The sequence below is a fragment of the Accipiter gentilis genome, chromosome 1, assembly GCF_929443795.1.
Source record: "Accipiter gentilis chromosome 1, bAccGen1.1, whole genome shotgun sequence".
Taxonomy (NCBI): domain Eukaryota; kingdom Metazoa; phylum Chordata; class Aves; order Accipitriformes; family Accipitridae; genus Astur; species Astur gentilis.
The window spans coordinates 28,790,436-28,808,186 of NC_064880.1; the positions used below are offsets into that span (position 1 = coordinate 28,790,436).

General features: G+C 35.0%; 1 protein-coding gene across 1 annotated transcript in view; it reads left to right on the plus strand.

Annotated features, from left to right (window-relative positions):
- Nucleotides 1-427: 427 nt before the first annotated feature.
- Nucleotides 428-17,751, plus strand: part of CCDC141 (coiled-coil domain containing 141) — a 109,254-nt gene continuing 91,930 nt past the window's right edge. Inside the window, exons 1-2 of the mRNA XM_049812854.1 lie at nucleotides 428-529; nucleotides 2,165-2,287. Coding sequence (XP_049668811.1) covers nucleotides 428-529; nucleotides 2,165-2,287 — 225 coding nt within the window. The remainder of the gene's footprint in view (nucleotides 530-2,164; nucleotides 2,288-17,751) is intronic.

Consider the following 17,751-nt stretch of genomic DNA (forward strand, 5'->3'; position numbering starts at 1 on the left):
GTAAATGAGAAAATATTTTACTTGTAGAATGTGAAAATGTAGATTAGTTGCATGTTTTGAAACCTCAAAACACTGGATTTTTACAAACTCAACAATAAATCTTTTTCTAGCTGTTTTAATTTGAGAATCTCTTTTCCTTCGGATGTTCATGGAAGAAGCCCTTCACACTTCAGATGGTGACAAAAAAGAACAGGCAGCTTAATGCTACCAAACTAGGGGTGTGTCAAATCTCTCTCAAGAATGATAAACTCAAAGGAGTTGTCTATTTTTAACCTCCTGTTCTTTCCTTTTGGCAGACTAATCAGTGTTAGCTGAGCCGTTTCACTGAATGAATCCAAGCAACTCTGTTGTTTTCTGAAATGAACAGTGAACCTTGCAAGGGCATTTCAAGTCTGCTTTAATGTATGAAGTCCCATTTTGAAACACCATGTCAAATGAAGCCAGTTCGGAGCAGAAGCTTTCTACAACAACAGTCAGTTCTGTTGCTGTTCAAGCTGGGGATGCCAGTATTGTTATAGCTGTACTTAAGGTAAGGCAGCAACTGCTAGCATGTGTGTGGTTGGCTTTCTGCTACTCAGTGATTACTACTTCTTTTAAATGTTCTGTGCAAATGAATAGTTAGTGTAAAATGATAAGGCAAGGTCTTTTAATCAGATAATATTAAATAGAGCTTCCTTGGAAGTTAACACTTGTTTCTGTTCAGAATTTTCATTTGTGGTTTCTTTCTTTTTTTAAAATAGAATAAATAATCTGGCCAAAATATGTAGGCTTTTAGAGGCAAGGAATTCCTCTTACTCTTTTGAAAAAGAGATAAATGCAGAGTGCCATGAAAATGTGTTAATTAGCCTGGTGTTACCTTTAATCTTAGTTGAGACTCCTCAAGAGTTATTTTTAAACTATACTCAGCAATAATTTTACATAATAAGTAGTCTACCAACTCCATAAATGCAGATCGTGTGTCGTCTTTTGAAGTATTTGCTGGGGGAAAAAAAAGCCTAAACCTGATAATGAGTGGTTATTTTTGAAAGCACTGAATTCATATTCCCATGTGTTTTAGCAGAAGCCCTTGTGTGTATATAGTTGCGCTTATAAGCACCTAAAGGCCTGTTCTGTGAGCTAGAATCTGCACCTACAGCTTGCACAAAATTTGGCATGGGGAGTAAACCTGGATGCCTAGGTACTGAATCCCAGCTGGAATTTATTGGCAGTTTGAGTCTTTGTTCTCCAGGCACCTTGGAATACGTGCTAGCCTCAGCCACTAGACTTTGTAATGCAGAATAAAGTGATAGTGAGTTGGGCTGTCACCGAATTAGGGTGATTACTCAGGATGGGGTTACCTCAGCTGTGCCGTGCCAAGCTTCTCTCCTATCAGTTCTCACCCTTCCTGGGAGACTCTCTCTGCCACCACAGGGGAGTAATCTTGTTGCAAGGAGACTTAAGTTTAGGGCGAAGACATCTATTTTTCCCCTGCACGCTATGGGAACCACACTAGCCTCCAGTGACATCTCCGCTTCGTTCCTTATCACCATCCTCACCAAGTCACACTTCTCAGGCTGTAGCAGTTCCTCAACACAGCGAGGAAAGAATTAGCTATGCATTGCTGTCAAGCTTCCTTTCTTTGTGTATCCTCCAGGAGACAATGGGAGATTGCTGTTTGGGCTCTTATTCCAAAGGCTACTAAGTGTCCCTGCTGCTAGTTGTGCAATCTCTCCCTGTATATATTCAGTATACAGATGCGTTGGATCTGCGTGATAGAAATAAGATTTGGGGTTACGGTCTTTGCATCTGCTGGAATATATTTGTACCTTCTGCCCACGCCACCACCCACCAAGTTTCCTTAACTATTTTTGCGATCTTCAGCTGAAAGGGGACATGAGTTGGAGAAACCTTTTTGGCTCATTGTGATAATCTTACTCTTCACAGGCAAAACCAAAATCACAGTAGCTATTGGATAAGACTAGAGTCTGGGATTTTGATACTTGTTTCAAATGAAGTGAAGTTTCCATTGTATCCTCTGTGTCTTCATCCTGCAATCGAGTACATGTTTATGGGTCCCTGTGCTCCCATGACCATGGGAAGTATAGGTGACCTGAGAGACTGTGTGAGTAAATAAATGAAGGAAAGCTCGTGTTTTCTGAAGGCTGTAATTGTTTCCTTATTACAGTGTGGAAAATGGGTGAAGCTTCAGCTGGCTGAATCAACACCGAATTTATTAGAAATTGGCAGCAACCAAGATGAGACTAGAAAACTACTGCAGGATCACGAATTCCTCCTAGCTAAACTTAAGGTGAGATGTGATAGGACCACACAAAAATGCATCTAGTCATTCTAGTTCAGGCACAACAGTTGACGTAGCTGCCTGGGCCTCCTGTTGCGATGTGGTTGCTAGATTGAACTGCCCATAGAAAAAAATACGTTCGGCTTTTGTCAGTGTAACACATCGAAGTTAGGCCTCTGCGCTGGAAAAATATGCTCAGTGTTAATTACTATTTTCTGACAACAGCAATAAAGTTGCACTGGTTTTATACATTACTGTCATGTCAAGTGAAAAATTCCTATAGCCCTCCGTAACTGCTAAATATAACAGAATGTCAATTTTTTTATTTTATTCTCCAGTCTTATGAAAAGTTTGATTACTTTAGAACAGCTGTAAACACAAGCAAGCTCTTCATAAGTGTGAAGTAGATATTCCAGGCATGTTTTTATTGAATATTAATCGATCTAAGTTACAGTAAGAATGATATTGTCACATTAAATATTCTTGTCTTGAGCTAGGAAGATTTTAGCTAAGTAACAGACCTAAAATCAGATTTTAGCATTCTTGAGAGTGGGTTATAACAACAGGGGCATTTGGACACAGAGTGACATGCTTGGTTGAAAAAGCTGAATTATTTTAAATGTGGATGTTTAACACTGAGAAGAGTCTAAAGGCACCTAAGAAGAAATTTTGTTTTCATGTTTTGATAGGGCAGATTGACTTTATATCTGTAGACAAATAAATTCCTCTAAAATTTTGGAGCTGTGCACAGCAACTTATTTTTATAGATTCCAACTATTTTATTTTTTTGAGATTACATACAATTCAGATCTGAAAGAACAAACATGATCTGGATAGGATCAAGTGCATTTGATTTAATACTAGAGAGTATGTGCTTCCCCAGCCATTATAAATCTCAAATGCATGTGATCTAATTGAATACAGTATATAGAGAATGTAATCTAATATAGTGCATAATGTGGATTTTGAATAATATGAAGAACAGCATTACCAAAAAAACCCAAGCCATCCCAAACCAAAAAAATCCACCCAAAACCCAGAGGGTGGTTCTGCTATCTTTACTTATGCAAGTGCCTCATCTTTATTGCCATCAGTGCTACACTCAGACATTCTTGGAACAAGCTGTTGTATCCTGTTTGAACAATTCAGAATTAGCTGAGTTCTTACACAGGGACAACAGGAAGAAGCTGAGTTTTGTCTCCTAATTGTCAAAAAATAAATTTTAAAGAGTGGAAAAAGAAAACATAATAATTCCAATCTTAAAAAAAAAACCCCAAAAGTTCAAATAACATTTTACTATCAAGTCAAACCTTAAGGTGTTATGTATTTATATTAAACATTGTTTGCTAAGGGGAGGAAAATGATATATTGTTCTAAGAGAGAGCTTATAGGTGTTACTGAAAACTTGTGAGGACATGAACAAGCACAGTAAAACAATGAAGTCCTCTCCATAGACTCCAACTGAAATCATTATATTAAAGAAAACAGGGGGGGAAAAAAAAAAAAGGTGTGATAAATGAAATCTCTAGATGCATCCCCAAGCTTCTATTCCATTTTTGGTTTAAAACCTTTAAACTAAAATTAAGTTTGGGGTACGTTTCTTTTCATTAAAAGGCTACTTAAATAGTGAAAAAGTTAAATAATCCAAAAGCATTTCATGCTTTCTGATGCTCATTCAAACGTTTGCCTTTCTATTCCTATTAGTCTAGATGCATGGAACCTAAGTTTGGTTTTTGTTTAGCAGAGTTTACCTTGTTTTCTGCTCACAATAAATAGTAAAATAATAAAATAATCACAAATATTTTAGTTAATATTGATGAAAATGCTAAAATTTTTCACTCCTATTTGTGAGGCCTTGTGACTGATTGCTTGAACCTAGGTGACTAATCCTTATTTGGATCCCCAAAGCTTAATAGATTATATCAGATCAGAAAATTTATTATGCATAAACTGTCAAAGAATGCTTGTCGTCCAAATATATCAGGAACAAATACTCATTATTTCATGTTTTATACCTGCAGTCCTTGCAAAATTCAGCATTGATTAATGAACATTCTATAAAAGGATTAAGTTCAAAATGACTATTTTTTCCTCAATAATTTAAGAGCTGCGATTTCATTATAATTTGTACTGACTGTGCATTTTTCAGACATGACATTTTCTGTCTTATAGTAAGCTGTTAACACTTGTCAGTAATTATTCAGTCTGAAGTAACTAAATCCACTCATGGAAAGTTTTTACAAGAATGATTCTCAGACTTTGAAGCAATTTTTTCCACTTAGCATTTGTTAATGAATTATGCATTAGTTATGTGAAGATGGATAAAGAGGCAGTAACGTTTCAGTCTTCTACATTTATGGACACAAAGATTTAGTTACTTATGAGAGGATAAAAAAGAATGTAGAAATATGGGCAGGAGAGGGGTTGAAAAGATGACACAAGATTGCAGTTGTTAGATGGTCCTTGTTTTGATAGTATCCAGTATATGCAATTCTATTTGATCTTTTACTCTCAGTGAGCAACATAATTTTGAAAATTTTAACAATGATTAATTATACAAATACATGAACATTCTCCCAGCTGTGGTTTTATCCAGTGCAGTTTTTATTTCTTCCATATCAGCTACAAGTTATTCTTTTCAGTGACTATCTCGTTCCAACTGACTCTATCAATGATAGTCTATGGCAGCTTATAATGTATTTATTTCTGCTATTAATTAGATCTTAGCATTTGGAATGCATTATAAATAGTCTAAGAAAAGGTACAGATGAAACTGAGGTCCTGTGGACAAGTAAAACTTGATCCAGTTATGTGGCAACATTGTGATATTTTATCTCAGGTTTACGTATCTTTTAAAAACACTTATATGCAACTGTATTAATGCAAATAAGGCAGATAGCAAATCAGAGTATGTTGTTAGAACAGCACATATATGAAAATGATGGCTTCCATAAAATAAATTATAAATATCCATCAAAAAAAATCTTTTGGTTCAAAATAGGGTATTTATTACACTTAATATTTGTCGATCATGATCTGAATTGCTTCAGTGATTAAACTTGTATGAATCTGAAGAGTTGCCAAATACCATATTAACCCCATTTGGTTTTTATCAGTCTGTAACTTTATGAAGTAAGAAGATTAGAAAGTTATATTATAGCAAGAAGAAAATAAAAATTGTGGGATTTTTTTTCTACTGTGCTTCTTTAAAAAGAAGTGAGGATGGAATTGTTATCTTTTTTAATTTTAAAGCTAGAAATGGCTTACAAGTAGAAAACAGTATAATTAAGAATTTCCCCACTTGGATCCCCAGTAAATAAATACAATTTTGTATATTGTGAAATTTTATTGTTGTATTAAAAAAGTGCAAAATAAATCATGTTTCCTGACAGATACCAGTACTGGATACACATATGCTTAACTTTGCTCATTAGTTCAATCCATTTCAAAGTTACGTATTTGTGCAGGACAGGCACAAATTCCTGAACCAGCAATGATTTGAATGTGAAACTAGTCCTGCTTAAGGGAAGAATTAGATGATTAATACTAAATACAGCTTTGGAATCAGTGCTGAAGAACCTATGGACTTTTAGAACATAATTTATGGAATAGTTGACCGTGTTGGTATTACGCCATGTTATTTTGCAAACTTATTCTGGGTTTTGATCATCTTTTTTTTTTTTTTTTTTAGCTTCATTATTCTTATCCCAGTATAGGTATTGTAAGTTATAATGAAAATATTCAGGCCAAATTCTTTCATCGACTTCATACATTGAGGAGTCACAGCTGTAAGGACAAAATTTGGCACAGTGACCAGTGATCAGATTATAGTACTTCTGATGCTAGAGGAAAAGGCTCCAGCTTTCTACTCCAGGGAATTGTTTTTGACTCAGCAATGTTAAGAGGAGTTAAAAAAACCTAAACAACCAGTATGACACTCAACAAGGCAGATAGTACTTTAAAGGATAATAGGAACAGACTTGTTAAATGAGAAAGCCATAATTTTTAGAACATTTCTTTACTGCTTTTAATGTTGAGAATTATTGTGATAAAAACTGGTGTGTGTACGTCAGGGCATTAGGAAAAAACATCTGAAATCGTTTCCTTTGATAGAATGTACTCTGTCTTACTCATTACTGATTTAAAGTTGTTCCATTGAATTTGGGCATTGGGAACATCCTACTATTTTAATAAAAAGCAGTGCTCTTGAAATTTCACTTATATGTATAATATTAATGTCCTTTATAGAGAAAATGATTCTATTTGTTTTTTTTGTTGAATTGTCATACTGACTGCTAGTAGCCTGGAAGATTAATGAAACCTGTTTTGCAACAGTAATTTAAGAGGTAAACTGTAGTTCAGTTTCTTAATTTTGTTCAATGATGCCTAATTGATCAGGAAATTTTGTATATGCTTGCCATTTGTTCTAGGCAAACTTACAGATTTGTTTTCCTTTGGTCATAGATTTGGTGTCTGTGTTAAAGAATTACATATTCTTTTATAATTGATGAATTTATTTGACAGGTCTAGATGCTGCCAACACTTATAATGTATTCATTATTGCCGGTTCCATGAACTGAAATAAAATGTTTCTTTTTGAACAGGGTTAAGAATTAAACATAAGTATTTTCAGGTTTGGAATCACAGCTCTTTGTGATTTGACCTTTCAGTAGTCTCAACTAATATGTTCTGATTCTAAACAGTTAACATTCTGTTTTGCTAAATTAGACCATATCAGCATAACAGTTTTGTTGAAAACATTTAACTTCTGTGATTTCACGCAAGTCTCCTTCCCAACATTTGCCTCATCCTTGTTGACATGACCTTCAACAGGTTTATATGTTGTGGAAATGTAAATATATGTATATGTATGTCGATATCTCATTCTTTACAATTTCAAAAAAACGTGAGAAGAATCAAAACCAGAAAAATTTGAGAGACAAAGCTTCCAGGAGGTAAAATTGTATTGATTGCATTGTGCATACACCTTTCTCTGCCTTTTTTCTGTTCTCTGTAATTCAGCTGTTTCCAACAGAAGCCCTAAGTGGAGTTAACATGTTGTCTTAGTGTTTGAATCTCCCAATATTAATGCTTTCTGGATCATTCTAAAAAAAAAAAAAAAAAAAAAGACTGTGTGTGCGTGTGTGTTGCCATGCTTTTGGTTATGACAATGTTAAAATCCCCACTAAGACAAACAGCAGCATTCTTGGTTTGCTTCCAAAGTTCTGGTTTTTATCATAAAAGAGACTGTGGCAGAACCACTACAAAACATAAATAAATCTAGCCTATAAGCATAAGTTTAAAACCAACACTGTTATTAATTTGGCTCATAAACCTGAAGATTGCTCCAAATTATTTTATTTACTTCAATTCACAGAGCATAATTGCAAAATAGTAATTTATATGCTAATATCAAAGAAAAACAGATTAGAAAATTATATTCTTCAAAAAGCAATAAAATAATATGCTCATTTTTTACATTTGATATCTTCCAAATAAGCCTTGCAGTTATTTCAAGTAAAAATATTTTTGTAATGCTTATTTTTCAGTTAATTTGTTATGGAAGAAATTATTTGTTAATATCTTCTGAATTATTTGCATTTAATTATTGGTGTCCAATAGTACAATTAGCAGCAAAGTTCAGCTGCGTTTTCATCATAAAGCAAAGCTGATTTTTGCAAGTGATTTGAAAAAAAAAGAAAGAAGGGAAAAGGTAAGATTTAATAAATATTTTTTCAATGTTAGTTCAGTTCACTCACCAGTTTCAATATTTGCATAAAAAAAATTCCCACTGAAATAGTATTTGTCTCAAAATAGTTTTATGTCTACTTTCTGGGCTTCAAGTTAATAACCATTTGTGTTGTGTAATTTTAGCACTACCTGTAAACAAAGATTAAATTTAGCAGCATCTCAGCGAAGAGGAAAACTTACACCTCTAAAAATTCCAAGTTACAATATTCACTGCAAGAATCTGAAGCTGGACCTTTGGACTATGTAAAATATGAGCTAAAGTGTGAAATTTGGCCCAAAATAATAATGAAAAGAAATATAGGGACAGAAGAAGGAAAGAAACCACTGAGCAGGATCTGGGTTTAAAGATAAACACGGTATAATCCCATAATTATGAAAGAAATGTGTGATCCAGCCAGCTGGGCATGTAAGTCTGCTCAAACAGTTTGACAAGCCCTACCTGTTTTTCAGACAATGACAATGACAGAGAGAAACAGATGGAAAAAAGAACAAAAGGCAGAAAGTTTTCCAAAGTTCTCTCCTTCCTGAGCAATCTAATACCCAGTTCTGATGAGAATATTGCTTATTGGGAGCAATCTGATCATGAACTTCATCATGAAATGGTGAACCTGAAATGAACCTGATCATGAAAGGAAGAGGGTCAGGAGGAAGCAGATGAACTTCAGTAGTATAATAACAGAAATATTATAAAGTTCAACAATCCAGATATAAGGTCATGAAGTTAAACTGAATAGTAAGTATTTCTGTTGCAGCCTTAATTTAACTACTTGATTGTGGAACAGCTGTTAACCACCATGGCTGTGGAAACAGTCTAGGATCTGATACTTCCAACTATTCTGAAGAGAATTAGAAAGTATGAGTGGAAATTTAGGATTCTGGTCATCTATACTGAAAAAAGCCAACATCAAACTGAAGGTAGGTGCCTAGTAGGGATATCAAAGGGAAGAGTATCATCTTATTTCTTCGAGTGGACTCAGAAAATGTTTGGGGTTTTTTAGATTAGCAGAAAGACTGAGATTCTTATAAACATATTGAATGGGTAAACTTGACAGGAGAGCAACAGCTTAAGTTGAAAGCCACTGCTGGCATAGGAATATATATATATAACACATGGAGATCATTGAAAGAGGTATGCTGGGAAAGGTTTCTCATTGTCAGAGCAATGTCCCAAAATAGATTTTCAATGGGAATAAAAGGGGCAAAAATCCTAGGTGATTTTGATTGGCAATAGGAAAAATTTATGAAAAGGACTGTCTGAAATTATTGTTTCTAAGACCCAGGTGCCTTAACTTGATGACCCAGGTGTTGTATAATCTTAACAGAGGATGAAAATTCATGAATCTTTGTTTTATTGAAGTTCTTCAATTGTGAGATCTTGATTGTACTATAACTAATAATTTAAATCTCTGTTGTTCATGTTGACATAAACTACTGAAGATTGTGAATTTTAGTTATGAATTAGATTGATTCAGGAGCTGCCGTCTGCTTAAGAGGAAATATTGGATAGTATTTCAGAGGCAAAAGCATATTTTATGATGGCTGGATTCAGGGAGAAAAAGGTAAAAACTTTACTGACATGCAATTTTCATTTTTTTGAGATGCAACTCTGCAAAGAAGTTCAGAAAGAGTGAAATCAATTCTACTTATGAAATTGGATGTACCTAAAATATTTACATCTTTCATTTTTTTAAAATAATTTGAGAATTTTTTAACATGAACAGGCATACACTCTTTTTGTAACGAGACTGGTAGAATTAAGTTTTGCAGATGTCTGCCACTCATGAAAATTAAAAGTGAAAGTGCAGAATTTGACCTATTTTTAATTTATATATTTTCATCTAATACTCTTTGTTTCAGTTCTATGATATGCTAATTATAATTCTGTGTTATGCTGTATTTGCATTCCTAGTTTTAGCTAGGCCTGGAGTATAAAATGATAGTAACTTTGTACCAAAATACAGTGGCTCCAGTGTTCTTTAGTACTGCAATAACTAAACAAATATGTAAGCAGTGTACTAAATTGTATATATATTTAATCATGGCTGCATTTCTTACTGTGGTAAAAACTATGAAGACTGCAAACACAAGCACTCAGAACCAAAGAAGGGGCAATTTTAATTCCATGCTCCCTCAGTCCACAGGGTCTTCCAGCCTCTGAAGACCCTTGCTGCAGATGTGGGTACTAGAGCTCCTCAGCAAAACTTGTACCTTGTAATGATGTGTTCTTCCTTTCTCTTATTTTTAGAACTTATCAATTTTTATGTTTTAGTTGAAAATTTCCAGAAAAATCCAGTATGGCACAGATCCTGTTATATGAAGTTTCATTCTACTTTGGCAAATTCATAAGCAACAAAGTCTTACAATGAAAGAGAATCATAATTTTAAGCATTGCAGTCTGCATTAGGATTCCATGAACTAATGCTAAACTATCACGACTTTGAATTTTTCCTTCAAGTAAACACACCAATACCACCAGAATGGTTGTATAGAGATGTGTTTTATTGTAGCATTATTGCGCTTGTAAGTCAGCTTTTCTCTAAACCCTGTCCTCATAAATCTCATCTTTTTCTTTAGTTTTGTCCTGACGTTAGCAACTCCATGTGGCTTTTTGGGTTGCAACATACTGTGTGCTACCCCTTCTAGTTCTCTATGAAGTTTATGTACTATCTGTATCTAGTCCTTATTTTCCTCAGGATTTTGCCAGTCTCTGACAGTACTTCAAGCTCCCTGATTGCTAGGTGTCTTCCTCTGTCTGCTTTGCTTTGCACTCCAGAAGCTTTCTGAATAGATGGCAAGAATGGACTAAAATGTGTATTCTAGAAGGCCAAATTTTGTTTCCCTCCAGACAGGGAGGGATGCTCAGTGTACAACAATCAGGAAAGGCAAAAGATCATTTTCCCTTTTCTTTCCATACTCTTTTAACCGAACATAAAGTACCCAGATAATGGGCTGTGAACAAATGAATACAAAAGCTATGCTACCCATCACAGTTTACATAAAAAGGTGTTTCTAGACCTTTGGCTACTCACATTCTGTCTGCTACAATATCAGACCCAAACGTACCCTGAAAATGAGTGGGGGGAGAGTTGTGTGGCTGCACAACTGCTGCATTGCCAGACAGAGAGCACGCATGCCGCAGGCCTGGAATTCTATCCCTGTTAGTTTCCTCTCAGTAAATCCTAACCTGAATGTTGCTCCCTTTAAGCTACTAATGTGGTTTTTTGGTGCAGTGTTGTGGAAGTGGAAAGGAAAAATAGCATCTTGCATAGAAATTGAAGTTAGCCTGTGGTTTTTAAGACGATGCTTTTCTGACATGGCTTTACTGAGACCAACAGAAGTTGCACGTTTGTACAAACTCCTTTTTGACTATGTTAGGCGTTCCTTATAGTGTCAAGCTTCGTGTCAGCTCCTCAGAGCCCAAAGAGAAATGTACCATTCTATTTTTTTGTATTCACAGGGAATGGATGTTCACAAAAAGAATCAAATGACATACGATGTGCAAAGTAATCTAGACATGTTCATTTCACATAGTTGTTAATTTGAGAAACAACAGCACCACATACTCAGAGCTGGATGCATTTCTGTTCTTTCCCCCATCCAAACTTGAAAAATAAACCAAACACAGAACCAGACTTTTCCAGGAAACACTATCCTTCCAAATTTGTTTTTGCTCCATTGAAACAATAAATACATTTTTGTTAATGTATTTATTGAGAAATCATGCCAAAAGAGAAAACTGAAACATCTAATTCCAGAGATGATTGAAATAAAGTTAAGGCTTTACTGGAAAGATCCATTAAGTTAATTAAAATAAAAACCCCACCTCATCAAAATTCAGGTTTCTGTGAAATATTTTGCTTTCCATGAGTCATCATTTTTTGATGGAGATACACTTTTTCTCCTCTTACTAAGTTTGCTTCTAGGACAAGGGACACAAGTTGGAAAAAAGGAAATTCCAATTAGCTATTAGGGAAAAAAAGTTTGACCATGAAGGTGGTTAAATTCTGGAACAGGTTGCCAAGAGAAGTTCTGGAATTTCCATTGTTGGAGATGTTCAAGACTTCATGGGATAAGTCCTTGAGTAACTTGAGCAAGGGGTTGGGCAGATGACCTGCAGAGTCCCCTCCAACCTAAATTATTCTATGATTCTGTGTTGATAAAAAGACCATATTTCAAAGATGAAAAGTATAAAAATAGTAATATCAATCTGCTCCATTTAAAAGCAAACTAATCCCATGTGTAGTATATGGAAACTAAAATAGTTGAGGATAAATATTTGAAAAGTTCACAGTAACTAATGGCTTTGACAGTTGTGGAAAGCATAATTTCAAACTCATGGCAATAAAATCTTAATAGCACTCTAAAGACCACCTTATGTATTTAAACTCTTCCGTCTTCCTCAAAAAAGTAAAGCTTCCTGTAAAATAGTTCTTTTTTTTTTTTTTTTTTTACTAGTCTGTCTTCTCAAAATGTAACTGTGTTCTGTTGCTGGGGTAACACACAAAATGACAACTGTTTTGATACTGTATTAGGTTTTTGTAGTATTACAAGAGCTATTATTTTTTTAAAAATAAAGTACACAGCTGTTTTAAATATGTGAATCATTTTCAACAGACATTAGAGAAAAAATTAATATTAAGTCTATATTTCAAAATTTCCATGAATCAGTTGTAAAAACTACAAGTTTATAATACATGAACAATTTTCTAATTATTTTTTGTAACTTTATGCACATTGTTTTTGCATTTCATTAAATATGGCAGTTTGCTTTAACTTTCAGCTTTTCTTTGGTTGGGTTTGAATTCATCACACAGTTATCAAATGAAAAAAAAAATTGTGTGAAGCATGACTGATAGTTTTCTAAAGTAATCCCAGTTTTCTCTGTGTCTTAGGGATTATGTGACTCACAGCTAATCAATTACTGGAAAATATAGCATACTGCTCAGGTACAAAAGTTAATTAACAACCTGTTCAGAAAAAAAGGCTTCTAAAAGATGGAAATCTACTTCTGGGCCTTATACCAAATTTACAGTGTCCATACTGAGTAGTTAGGAAAGATTTAACAACTGAAATGTCTTTTTTATATGTCAAAGATGATGTAATATTAGGATAAGCGCATGTCTAATTTTATTTCAAAATATAAAATAGTCAGCTCTTTAAAAAGTCAGATTTTGCCAAGAAATTCCAAATGGAGCTACCTCAGATGCCACCTGTTTTTCTACAGTGTATTCAGGACAGCTGTGAAAGTGGTATGATAATTTGGGGGAAATTAACCTACTAGTGGCAAGCAATCTGTGTGTGAAGCTCTGAAAATATTTTACCTTTTTGGTTTTTTTTTTTTAACATGTTATTATTAAGTCATGACAGTTATTTCTTTTCACAGATTAATGTTAAGATGTTGAATTAGTAAAGAGACTATCACTATCACATAGTCATTAATTCCTGTAATACTGTCTGTATTAGTTACACAGCTGGTCCAGAACGTTAAGAAAATCTCATGCTGGATAATTAATGAATGCCACTACTTTCATAGAGTTGTTGTGCATGCAACTATTTTATGCCTCAGCAAGAAAGAAACATAATAATGGCTTCTCTTGGTGCTTTACTTATCCAGTAGTATTAAAATGGCTGTTTTATAAGTAACATTTATTTTTTAGACATATTGATAGTGTTCAACAACTGCGCTCTCAACATATTCTCTGCCCTTTTATGTCAATGCTACCGACAGGTGAAATAAGATCAAATATTTGCTACTGCATTCAAAATTCTCTGGAAGAAAATACAAGTGTTTCTTGCTACACAGGAAATGATGCCTCTCTCTATACCTTAACTTATGGACAGAGGCTGGGAATTAATTGCTTCTGTTATGTTAATTTTATTAAATAGAGGCTGTCAATATCTTATCTTGGAGATGTGGTATTTTAGTGGTAAGTGGACGGATACTCAAAAAGATAAAACTGTTTTACAAAGTCTCCCTTTAGTTGTTTCATGAACTAGCTTCTCACTATGTTTTTTCCTGGCGGTTCAAACATCCAACATGACTGTGAAAGTGACTGAATTGCTATTACCTGAGTGTGAAAAAACGCTGAGGACCAAATTCAGTTTAGAGCAATAGCTATTCCCGATGAAGTAAATTCAGATTCTTGGGTCTTCAGTAGCGTGATGGGAGAAGTCTGTAGGACATTACCTTTTCCAGGGCATGTGGGAATCTTCTGAATTTCCTCAGCATGGTCTACCAGCATGGGTCTTCTAAGGCCCAGACACAGGTAAAGTTATCTTTAGTTCTTTTTCCTTTAAAATAGCCTGTCAAAGGGCAGCATAAATTCTATCTACTTACTGCTAGGGGTTTGCTGGGTTTTGGGGGGTTGGGTGTTTTGTTTTGGTTTGGTTTTTTTAAGTTCTGGTTGTGGTCTAACAGAAAATGAATCCTGTGTTTCCTTGAACCAACTTCAGTAAATTTTCAGTGAAACATTTGATAAAATTAGTAAAAATAAGAAATTAAGCAGATGACAAGCTGGTTAAATGCTTCAAGGTGTGTTAGCTTGCTTTAGCCTTTTTCGAGGTCAGAGGGGAGACCAAAATAGCTAAAGCAGCGTTGATTTCCTTGCAGCCTCAGGATGAATGCTTATGCTTTTGAGTGCAAATAGACTTGTTAAATATTAGGATATAGAGGTAGGAGAGTGGATTTGCATATGCTAGAAAACTTTGTTATTTGGCTGTGTTCTGCAAAATAAAAATACTACATGTAAGTCTGAAAAAAACTTGTAAGGACCATGGAGCTATACATGCAAACAGTGACTTTCAGTTAATTAATGACCAAATTCCACATCAGATTTCTGTAAATGTTTGCAATAATTATGATGGGAATCTTTTTGTTTTTAAAAAAATTTTTATTTATCAGTTTAATTAGCTAGCATAAACAATGTTGAATTGAAAGTACTTGAAGATACAGCACCCCATAACGGTTGCTTAGTTTGAGAGATTCACTGACTATCCTCCTAATAAATGCCTCCAAGCATTTGTTAGAAAAATGATTATTTGTGCGGAGTCTGCTACAAGCAGTTTATATTTATAAAAGAGATGCCCAGGAGCAGCCTTGCATGAGCTACCCAAATGACTCTGCCATTATTTTTTTAGCACTGTTTCTGAGTTGCCAATGCAAGAACGCAGTGATTTATTCTGCCTGTTCATCCAGTACGTGGTACTTTTTTGAAGTTATTGAAAGTCAGACCTAGCGTGAAGTTTTGCCATCTCAAGAAAAGCAGAAATGATCAATGTGTTTTCATTGGCCAGGAAGGGCAAGATGCAGCTCTCTGCACACGTTTTTTTTATTATACAGGAAAACTTTATTGGTTTGAGAGAAACTGCTGGATATTTTTAAAGAGCTCTTTAAGTTAAACTACATAAAAATATGAGTGAAATGAACATTAGCAGGTTTACTGAAATACAAGCTTTTCATATAGCAAAAAAGATACCAAACCCTATAATGACTACATAAAATTATAGAGTAACAGAAATATACTTTAAAAATGCATTGGGGCTTGTTTTTTTTACCACAGCTTTACTTGCTTTGGCAGGTTTTAAGGATTTCTTAAATGTTGTGTACAAAGGTTAAAACAAGGCGGTTCCTTGGCCCCCGAGCCAAAGAAGTGGTTTGTTTGTTTGTTTGTTTGTTTTCCTCTTCTACAAATAACATATACTGCCTGAAAAACATCTCATGAGCTGTGGAATGAGCATGGACTTGGTAAGAACTGCAGTATAACTTTATTTCCTGCACTATATTTTGGGGGGCTATTTTAGCTAAATTGAATTTTAGAAATTAAAGTTTATGAATTAAAATTCAACTTGCACTGAAAGCATAAATAAGGAAATCCAATTACAATTAAATAGAGCAGGATTAGGTCAGATAAATGTATTAATAATTCTAGCTGTATATGCTACACTGATACAACTTTATGCTAGTAACTTTAGATAATCTTGTATATTTGCGTGTAACTGATCGTGAGCAATAAACAATTTTGTAAGCTCACGACAATGCCAAAACTCTAATTGGATTCAGTACTTAATCTGTACACAAGTGAATGAAGCAGGACCATGAAGCTATTCAACCAGAAATGATAAGGTAAAGGAGCAATTGACAGGTGTCTGAAGAAGTTACAGTATTGTGTATGGTAATAAAAAACTTCCGGATACTTTGCTGCATATGGGTGATATAGTAATTGGGTTATTAGAAATCTATGTTGTTTCTGTTTTGAATGTTATATTCTGAGTTCTGACAGCAGGTCTATCTTATGCTTACACTTTGTGTAGACATCTGTGAATTAACTTAAAATCAACTAGCTCAGACATAGGTAGCAGTGTAGCAGCAGTAATATGAACCATGATTACCTGCCGCTTCCACTAAAATAATCTGCCAAACTGTAGCTGTATACCCTTAGAAACCTTTCTAGGAATCATTCTATACTGCCCTGGTCTCAGCTGGGATAGAGTTAATTTTCTTTCTAGTAGCTGGTATAGTGTTATGTCTTGGATTCAGTATGAGAAGAATGTTGATAACACTGATGTTTTCAGTTGTTGCTCAGTAGTGTTTAGACTAAAGTCAAGGATTTTTCAGCTTCTCATGCCCAGCCAGCAAGAAGGCTGGAGGGGCACAAGAAGTTGGGAGGGGACACAGCCAGGGCAGCTGACGCAAAGTGACCAAAGGGATACTCAATTCCATGTGACTTCATGCCCAGTATATAAACTGGGGGAGTTGGCCTGGGGGGGATCACTGCTTGGGAACTAACTGGACATCAGTCGGCGAGTGGTGAGAATTTGCATTGTGCATCACTTGTTTCGTATATTCCAATCCTTTTATTATTATTTTCATATTGTTATTATTATCATTATTAGTTTCTTCTTCTCTGTTCTATTAAACTGTTCTTATCTCAACCCATGAGTTTTACTCACCCCCCCAGTTCTCTCCCCCATCCCACTGGGTGGGGAGGAGTGAGTAAGAGGCTGTGTGGTGCTTAGTTTCTGGCTGGGGTTAAACCACAACAGTCCATTTTTATGTCCAATGTGGGGCACGAAGGGTTGAGACATATGTCCATCAAGAACAGGGCTTGTTCATTTGCAGCTGGTGCATTTCTTGTGCTCAAAGCCTTATAATGCTTAGTTAAGTTCCAAGAATCCTGTGGCAAGAAGTGGTAAGTTGCAGTAGGATTGTTCTCAGATCTTTTTCGAGCTACGCTGCACTGAAGGATTTACAGTGCAGATTGCAGAAATGCTTGGTCCCAGCTTTTAGTGAAGATACAACCTCAGTGAAAGTGGTAAAAACAACTTGAGAAGTAAATACTGCACTAGGACTGATTTCTAGGCTTCTGACACCACACTGAATGAGTGACTTAAAATTTACCTTGGGCATGTCTTCACCAGTTGCACTCAAACCAGGTACCATAGTGTAGACTTACCCATTGCTGCAACATTTTCTCTGAAACAATACTGTTGCAAACTGGCAGCACTGTACATAAGCATACTCAAATTGGCAAGTACAGGAGACAAAATTAAGAAACAGGAGAGGGCTTGAATAAGCTAGAGATGGCTGCAGTTACAGTAAATTTAGTGTTAGGGCTTATTATTGTTGCAGTAAATACAGTTCTTAGAATATATACTCTTGCATAAAAGTGTGATTCTTGCACAGTGCCATGAGTTGCAAACAGTTTATGAATTGTTGTAGTACA